Here is a 10,111-nt window from a genome sequence, read left to right on the forward strand (position 1 = left end):
TCTAATTTACTGGTACCTTGGTGCCCCATGATGTAAGCGTTCCTTTTTGTGAGTAGAGAAAGCACGAATAGTTTGGAGAGCATATTAACTATAATACTGGAAGGGAACATGCTGACTAAAAAGTTAACAGAAATAATTCATGTAAAGCATATAACCTTTTGTCTGACTCAACATAAGTGTTCAGTACATTTTTAATAATAAAGTGTTTTATAATTTCAAAAATACTTACATGACATTTTAAAAAATGATCGTAAGAAAGATTCTCACATTTTCTCACTATGGAAAAGCCAGCATCAAATACTGGTCCTGAGTTCAAAGCAGTTAAAGCATCCTACAGGGATTCCAGATCCACAGGGTGACGCAGCTTGGGCTGTAATGTACATTTCCAAAGGCCATTTCTGCAATTTCCCAGGCTATGGGTTAATGAGATATAAGATGGGTCACTTCCATAATATTAATTCACTTCCCCTTTCTTTTATTATAAACTGATTTCTTAATCAAAAGCAACATTGTAAGGGATATTGTGACAACAGGCACAGCATTTCATAAGTTCACAGATGATGGTGCTGCCAGAACATTGTGAAGGTTTTAGAAATGAGCAACTCCCACCCAGGAGAGCAGGACGCTTATGATGTCTTCTGGTGTTACGATTGCCCGAGTGATGCTGTCCCTGATACAATGATGAATGAAGGCTTAATCTACTTTTAAGACATTCAGAAGACCAGATCTGTTGTTCATAAAACTGAGAGTCAGTTCTCCAGGAAGACAGCTCTCAAGAACTCTCTTGATGACATTTGATTTTGCTAGTCTTCTATTGCAAAACTCATTCCTTCTCAAAATACTGTTTTGAGCTATCCTATAATATCAACCTTTAAGCGAGTTTTTTTTTTTTTTAATATTTCAGGTATCTAGGTATCCTTTTCTCCCTATAGTGTTAAATTTTCATTCTGTTTGGATTCTGGTATTATTGCTATGCTGCATATAAGTTAATGTATTCATTTAGTCAATATTTTTTAAGTGCCTACTTCCCAGATGGTGCTAGTGGTAAAGAACCTTCCTGGCAATGCAGGAGATGCTGGAGACACAGATTTGATCCCTGGGTAGGGAAGATCTCCTGGAGAAGGGCACAGGAACCCATTCCAGTATTTATGCCCAGGAAATCCCATGAACAGAGGAGCCTGGTGGGCTACAGTCCGTGGGGTTGCAAAGAGTCAGACACGACTGATGCAGCTTAGCATAAACAATGTTTTAGGCACCGTGCTAAGCTCTAGAAACATACAGGTGAGGAAGTCAAGATTACCTTGGGGAGCCTATAGCCCATTGGAGATGTCAGGCAATTACGTAAGGAATAATAATACTAATAATGTGAGAAGTGGCTAAGTGCTACAGTGGAGATGTGCTGTTTGCTAGTGGAGAAGAACCTAACATCCGTCTTCAAGGAAGACTGTCTGACAGAAGAATGGTTAAGATAATTCTTCAAGGGCACACTCAGGATGCCACTGTGAAAGTAATTTACCTCTGAAAGACATTCTAATTTAGCATGTAAGCAAAGTTCTGTTTCTTAACATATGATGTTTAATGAGTGGGGATATTTCCAGTGAGCAAAGATCCCTAACCTCCTTTTATTTTTTTAATATAAATTTATTTATTTTAATTGGAGGTTATTTACTTTACAATATTGTATTGGTTTTGCCATACATCAACATGAATCCACCACAGGTATACATGTGTTCCCCATCCTCAACCCCCCTCCCTCCACCCTCCCCGTACCATCCCTCAAGAAGGTGCACCATCCCACCCAATGCACATTGGAATGTAAGAAATCAAATGATTATATTCATTAGCCCTGCAGTCTCTCAAATCTCTGTTAGTTGATTTCATGAAAGTACACGTAACTTCTAAAACAAATTTGAGTTGATCATTAAATCTCGCAAATCATAGCTTCTCTACCCTGTACATGAGTGTCTCATGAATGGATCTGTGAAAGTGCGTGGGGTTTACATTTAGGTGATTCAGTGTTGTAATTGAGAGCACGGGCTCTGGAGCCAGATTCAAATCCTGATTCCCATATTTGCCAGCTCTGTGACCTTGAGCAAGTTACCTAAGTTATCTGTACCTGACTTGGCTCATCTATGAAATAGTGATGATTATACTGCACTTATTATAGTAGTACTGTGAGGAGACAGTTCAAAAAGAGGATGCACTTGGAACAGTGCCTGGTGCATCCTGAGTCACACATAATGCATTACCAAACAGGGCTATTGGACTTCTAAAGCACATCTATCAGGATATCATTTTAGAAAACAACGCACATTGTAAATGTACTTACGTTATTCATTTCTGATATGGGACACCAATGACAGCAGTTAACATGATGCAATAGAAAGCTTCCTATTCTGGGACTCGGTTTCTATTTGTGCCTCTATACTAATTAGCTTAACAATTTGAGATTCAAGAGTTTAAAGCCTGTTTTATCCTTTGGAAAGAGATAGGATTTAGACTAAGGGAGAGACTGTGATTCCATGCAATTAGAAATTGCATCAAGAAGTACATGCTTCTTTTAAGACCTTCTTTGCTATTGTCTAACAATCATACTAAAAGACAATTATTATTGCCTTCCCAGGTGTTATCACAAGTTACGGGCTGTATCTCGATGGTATATTAATTCACAACTCCTCAGAACTCAGTTGTCATGCTTCTGGATTCGCTCCTTGGAGCTTGCATTCCTTCAGGGTCCAAGCCTGCACGGCCAGAGGTTGTGCTCTGGGCCCACTGGTGAGTGTGGCAATTTACATCCCGGGTATGTACTAAATGTCAGATGACAATGAATAGGCGACTCTCCACAGCTAGCCTTTCAAGTAGGAGGGGAGATGTTCTTTTTATAAAATTTCATTTAAGAGTTAGTAGGATTTTATATTCAACATAAATTTTAAGATTGCACATAGGTCTAGTGAAGGACAAAATCTACATTTTATTGAAATTTCAAAAGGTAGGTTGACCAGGCAGGCTTGCCTAATATAGTGACATATTTAAAGTGGATGCTTTTCTTCCTAGTAAGAAGTAAGTGTCTGATTAAAAAGTGAAAATAATTGAAAGGCCCTAACTGTCACAATATGGCAACACTGCTCCCCAACAAGTATGTTAATCAATTCAAAGATTGAGTTTGCCTCATCCATTAGAATAACACATTTTAATTTTATTAGTGTGATATATTCATAAGAACAGTATTTAAAATGTCATTAATATCAGCTTTTGATATCCACATTTCAGAAATCTTTATCTATATATATTTCAATAGTAATTAAAAGATTGACAAAATTGTGCTTTTTATTACTGGTATAATTTCCAAAACCCAATTAATTGTATGTAATTCTCATAGACCAGCTTGACATTCTTCAGTCTCAAAACATCACATTTTACTCTTGTGCATATTTCTTGATCAATTAGACTTAGCTTCTTTTAAGGGAAATATTCATTTTTGATATTTTTTGGCTATATTTGCTAATGGCCTATCATTTTAATGTACTCTGTCTTCACTGAAGAGTGCATTGTATAAATATTACCCTTGAAAAACAGCTCTACCATTTAAATTTTTGCTTCCTTAGTTTTGATCACACCTCCCATTTTGCTTCAGAGATTGGTGGCTTTCCAAGCTGCTAACATCATCTATCAGTGGAGCTGAGCTGTAGTCTTTATTGCCATTAAGTATATCATAGCCTAGACCCCTCTGACGGTTACTTACTCTTAAAAGCAGGAATGGCAATAGGCCAGCCTTTCTTCTCCATTCAAAAAAAGAAAAAGAAACAAAAGAACATTTGCCATGAGCTTGAAAGTGAGGCTTTTTCAAAAAAAATAAACTGCAGGTTGTGGTCCCAGCTACTAAACTGGGTCCCACTCTGCCTCCTGGGGTTCTGGTCACTGTAGACAAGGGGGACACTGTTATCGATCTGTGTCCTGTGCAGATAGTAGGTGATGTTGACCTGAAGGAATCAAAGGCATAAAACCCCGATAGAAAGGGGGAAACGGAATTGGATTGTAAAACCCTGCTCTCCAAAGCCTCACGCGTTGTAGACTCAGTCTTAGCTTAAAGGACAGAGTTATTTTCTCCCCTTGGTCCTCTTCTTTATCCTGTGCTCAATATGCAAACACTTTTCCCAAGTCAATGATCCATCTCTAGTCACGGGGATGGAATAGCAATGTCTTTATTTAGAACAAGTCAGTTTGGTGCTGCCAAGAAGTTAAAACCCATGATCTTCAATTGATTTCTAATTTTTTTTTTTTTACCAATTATAATATATATTATGCCCATAAGAGATCCCATATTTGAGAACTTTAGATAGCCCTGGATATCTATCACAATCATAAAAGATATTACAGATTAAACTCTTGTCAATGGTTTTTTTCAATGTGTTATTGATTTAAGAAATCTAGAAATCACATCTTAAAAGCCAGACTTTCCTATCATTAAATTATACACACACACACACACACATTCAGTTCAGGTCAGTTGCTCAGTTGTGTCCAACTCTTTGCGGCCCCATGGACTGTAGCACACCAGGCTTCCCTGTCCATCACCAACTCCCAGAGCTTGTTCAGACTCATGTCCATCGAGTCAGTGATGCCATCCAACTATCTCATCCTCTGTCATGGTCTTCTCCTCCTGCCTTCAATATTATCCAGAATCAGGGTCTTTTCCACTGAGTCAATTCTTCACATCAGGTGGCCAAAGTCTTTATATGCATACACACACACACACACACACACACACACACACACACACACATATACACACACATAATATGGCTAAATTTTGTTGAATATCACATATATCATCATGTTTGTGCCCAGTTATGTCCAACTCTTTGCAAGCCCATGGACTGTAGCCTGCTAGGTTTCTCTGTCCATAGAATTTTCCAGGCAAGAATACTGGAGGGGGTTTGCGAATTCCTACTGCAGGGGTATCATTAATTATATATAAACATATGTTATCATATATACATTTTGTATGCTGCTGCTACTGCTGCTAAGTCGCTACAGTCGTGTCCGACTCTGCGACCCCAGAGACGTCGGCCCACCAGGCTCCCCCGTCCCTGGGATTCTTCAGGCAAGAACACTGGAGTGGGTTGCCGTTTCCTTCTCCAATGCATGAAAGTGAAAAGTTAAAGGGAAGTCGCTCAGTCGTGTCCGACTCCTAGGGACCCCATGGACTGCATACCACCAGGTTCCTCCGTCCATGGGATTTTCCAGGCAAGAGTACTGGAGTGGGTTGCCATTGCCTTCTCCGATACATATTGTATACTTATCACTTAAAGGTATTCTTTATCTAAAGGCCACTGTTGTAACAAATATTTCATTGAAACAAAAAAGTTATGGTTTTTATTTTTAAATCTTTTAAATCCAACATTAAGTTTTCTAAAGAGTCAAACTTTTGTTCGCCTAACAACGTTTCTTAATAATAACTCTTGGTTTTTAGAAACAGAGGACTGTTTCACATCTCTTACATATTTAATATCATTGTTTTTCATGCACATAGGGAAATACCATTCAGTGTTTCCTATGACAAATATGCTTAATAGTGTTAAATGTAGTCTGGTTCACCCTCAAATTTTTCAATGTTGCTCATGTAATAAAAAACAGTTTAAAAGTATGACAAATTTGATAAAATAGAATATTTTAAAAATAAAATACATAAATTACATATCCTTACCGTCTTAATGTAGTATTACGTGCTCAGTCACTTCAGCCGTGTCCAACTCTTTGTGACCCTGTAGCCCACCAGGCTCCTCTATCCATGGGATTTCCCAGGCAAGAATCCTGGAGTGGGTTGCCATGAATATATACATGGTAATCTTCCCGATGCAGGGATGGAACCCATGTCTTCTGTGTCTTCTGCATTGCCGGTAGATTCTTTACCACTGAGTCGGCTCGATATGTTTTGTGCCTAACCAAGTGTATTCCCTGATATTTGTTATTTAGAAGAAATTATTCTGTACCATCTGGGGAAAAAAAAAAAAGATTTCTGTGTAGTTTGTTCGGTTCTTGTTCATTTATACAATGTATTTGGCTTTAAAGAAGTTCCAGTGTAAAAAGCAATTTACAATGCCTTTAATTAAAATTTTAAGATGCTAATATGCATTGTCAAATTAAATCCAGTAACTGAGGTTTCATAAATATGTGAAATAACAAAAAATTAACAGAAAATACAACAGGGAAGAACTTTTTAAATGCTTTCCTTTTTTCAATTATATTGTTGAATTGCAATTAGAAATAAACTCTTAACATTTTGTGTTTATACAATAAAATGCAATGAATTTGTCCATAGGAAGATCACTTTGCTGTTTTTTTTCTCTTGTCCACTGTTGGGTAACAATGGTAGAGTCTAAGATGGGAAATTTCATGGCTGTATTTGGCCTTGGAACACTCATTGGATTCAGTTCTCCAAGGACCTTCTTAAGGATGAAGTGTGAAACTATAGGTCACAGCTGTGTAATATGGTTATAGAGCTGCCTTGGTTTCTTGCTGATGGCACGTTACACAGATAAACACACCCAACACACATGTAATACATATACAGATTTCTGATACATTGTAAGAGTTTTATTAAGGATAAAATTTTTGTTAAAATGTTTGTTTTCCTTGCACAGTTCTTCTCAATTTTTTTTTTTCTGTGTCAGGGGAAGTTTTCAGGTGAACCAACTTAACCTTCAGAATGGCCTTTCTTAGCATTTTCTTAAGGCAAGGTTGATAAACAAAGTGTAAATTAAAACAAAAAAGAGCAAAAGAGTCCACCTGCCAAATTTAATATAGAGTGAAGTACTGAAATATTTATCCATATACATAAGGAGATTTTAAAACTATATTTTTATTTTGAATTAACTAGATATGTAATTATCTGGATTTGTACTTAATTCTTCAACTTTGTGAGTTTTATTTTATCGGGAACACTTTAAAATCACTTTCTATGCAATAATTTGAACTATATACATAGACATTATGAAACCAATTGCTTTGTTATGAAATATTAAAATGATGAGTTGATATTTTTCCAGTCAAGTTTCTTTATCATTTTTCATACATAGCTATTAGACTAAAAAAATGAGTAGGAGTTATAGATCTAAAGAACCCCATAGCCTTTCTCAGATGAAAATAAAACATGTCATGACCTCATACTTATTAAAAATTAACACTCTGTCTTTTCCACATTTATTTTCATAATTGGGAAAGTGTATTCGCCCTAACAAATGAAGGCTACATAATTGAGAATATTTGCCTGCCTAAGGATTTCATGTTTGATCACCTTCTTGTGAGGCATGAGCCTGTATTTTAAGAATAAGGTCAAAAGTATCAACATATTCAATATGTCTGAAAAGGCCAGATGTTCATGAGGGATGCTTATGAGCTCATGGTGATTCATTAACAAATTTAAGCCAATTATTAAATCATGGTAAAATACCCTAAACCCCTTTCTAGTTTCTTTCCCACTTCATCTTCCTCTGTTCTCTTGGTTATTTTTCTTATTTTGCTATTAAAATCTTTCTGGCCCCTGTGCAGTAAAGGATTATGTTTGAATCCTTCTCTTCAAATAATTCACTTTTTGTTCTTCTCATATACATTCATTACCATTATATTAATGAAATTTCAGCTTTTGTGATTATACTTTAGGGATAGATTCACTCAGATACATTTATCTCCTGATGTCTGGCATGGTGCCATTTGCACATACCTGGTAGTAACACAGCTCAGAGAAGTGAGTATGTGTGTGTGTCTGTGAAGATGCTTGATGTGGCCTTTGACAATGCCCAGCAGTCTATTACTCCAGTCAGGAGCTTATGAAAATAGACCTTATGCATTTCTTCTCTTTTGCAATCACAAAAAAAATTGTTTTTAAGCCACCCTAGAAATAGTCTGTGGATATGCACAGCTATAGGCATGATCACAGTGTGAGCTGATCCACATATTCTGGAAATCACAAACTGCCTTGGTCAGGAGCTCAAATTCTAAGCTTTAACAGCAGGAGGAAGAAAACATGAGGTAAGCTTTGATCCTGCTGACAAAATGAGGTATTCATACAAGATGCGACTGTCAAAACAGTTTACTTCACAGCCAAAAGAGATTCTTTGAAGAAATATGCTCAAAGTGAAGCATGTACTTATTTTATTTGCAAACAAAAATAAATCTTTTTATACTCACAGGTGGAAAATCGAACTCTGGAAGCTCCTCCTGAAGGAACAGTAAATGTGTTTGTCAAAACAGAAGGATCCCGAAAAGCCCACGTGAGGTGGGAACCGCCTTTTCACCCTAATGGACGCTTGATGTACTCAGTCCTTTTTACTGGCACTTTCTATGCTGACCAAGGTAACCTGTTTGTCATCTTTAAACTTCCATAGCATTAGAAAATGATTTGTTTTCTTTTGAATTTTTTTCTTTTGGCCACAGATTTAAATTTCTTTATTTTTCCTACAATCAACCTATATTGACAAGCTGGTTTGGCCTCACTTACTTTGTGGTTCTCATAGCAGTGAACAAAAGCTTAATCTGATCATTTATAGGAAGAGTAAGCTCTCAAGACCACACCTGATCTATTCAACTCTGGGGAAGTGGGAATCAGTGCTCTGTGTTTTAATGAACACTTCAGGTGGTTCTGATGGTAACTCAACTTTGAGAAAGACTGGCTTAGGGTAGATTCTATATTCTTGTCCCCTTGCTTAATAAATGGTGAAATTCTAAAACATTGTTCCTGCAAGAATTGGGTTTTAATTTTGCCATCCATCTTCAGTAAACTCTTTTTATGTGATCATTTTAACATTTCTGAACTAAGTTAGGGATGCTTGGTTTGTGTTCCAGTAAACGAACTGGATGTGGGTTAGACTGCATAGGGTTCCTTGACAGGATTATCAAAAACAATCCAGTTCAATATGTTAGGTTAGGGCTGGTTAGATATGATACTTATTTGAAGCAATTCCCATCATAGAAAAAAAAGCAGGCTTATAATTTACTGGAAACCTATTTGTTTTATTTTATTAAGTGTTTACTTTTATCATTTCCAGAAGTAGCCTATTTTTAAAGACGTTTTCAACATTTCATTTTCCATTAGGCAATAACATCAATATGCTCCCATATACTATTAATGATAAAATTGTATTCCTCACACTTTAAAACTTCAAAATGTTTCTTTTAATTTTTTTTTTTTATTTTATATTGAGAGAAGGCAATGGCACCCCACTCCAGTACTCTTGCCTGGAGAATCCCATGGACGGAGGATCCTGGTGGGCTGCAGTCCATGGGGTCACGAAGAGTCGGACACGACTGAGCAACTTCACTTTCACTTTTCACTTTCATGCATTGGAGAAGGAAATGGCAACCCACTCCAGTGTTCTTGCCTGGAGAATCCCAGGGACGGGGGAGCCTGGTGGGCTGCCGTCTACGGGGTCACGCAGAGTCGGACACGACTGAAGTGACTTAGCAGCAGCAGCATAGTTGATTAACAATGTTGTGTTATTTTCAGGTGTACAGCAAAGTGACTCAGTTGTACACACACATGTATCTATTCTTTTTCATATTCTTTTCCCATTTAGGTTATTGCAGAGTATTGAGTAGAGTTCCCTGTGCTATACAGTAGGTCCTTGTTGGTTATCCATTTAAAATATAGCCGTGTGTATATATTTATCCCAAACTCCTCCTTTATCCTCCCCACCTCTCTGATTCTAGTTCATCTATAGGAATTAATCACATCCTCAAAGTGGAAAACAGGTGAGGAGAGAGGAAGACAGCTGTTTCTGAAATTGAGAAAGGCATTCTTATTTGTGTACTGTGTTAACTAGTAAATGTACAGCGAGTTGAGTGTGTTTCAGTGTCTGAGTTGATCGCCTCAAAGATTGGTGTGTCCCCCTTTTATGCAATCAGGGCTTTGATGTATTCTGCTGTGAAGCACTTGTAAGATTATGAGGTGAAGGAGTGATGATCGATTTGAAAAAAAGAAGCAACATTTAGGCCGGACCCCTGACAGCCCAGCTATTTCCACCAAGGCAGCTGGGTGAATAATGCAAGAGCCATATTCCCCCTTGTGTTTAATCTTGCATTGTTTTTGCAGAGAAAATTTCTGCTTGCCTTC

General features: G+C 37.3%; 1 protein-coding gene across 1 annotated transcript in view; it reads left to right on the plus strand.

Moving 5' to 3' along the window:
- Positions 1–10,111, plus strand: part of USH2A (usherin) — a 928,983-nt gene that overhangs the window by 523,595 nt on the left and 395,277 nt on the right. Inside the window, exons 35-36 of the mRNA XM_014481290.2 lie at positions 2,624–2,775; positions 8,193–8,355. Of these exons, the coding sequence (XP_014336776.2) occupies positions 2,624–2,775; positions 8,193–8,355 (315 nt within the window). The remainder of the gene's footprint in view (positions 1–2,623; positions 2,776–8,192; positions 8,356–10,111) is intronic.

Source organism: Bos mutus, chromosome 16, assembly GCF_027580195.1.
Source record: "Bos mutus isolate GX-2022 chromosome 16, NWIPB_WYAK_1.1, whole genome shotgun sequence".
In the NCBI taxonomy this organism is placed as follows: domain Eukaryota; kingdom Metazoa; phylum Chordata; class Mammalia; order Artiodactyla; family Bovidae; genus Bos; species Bos mutus.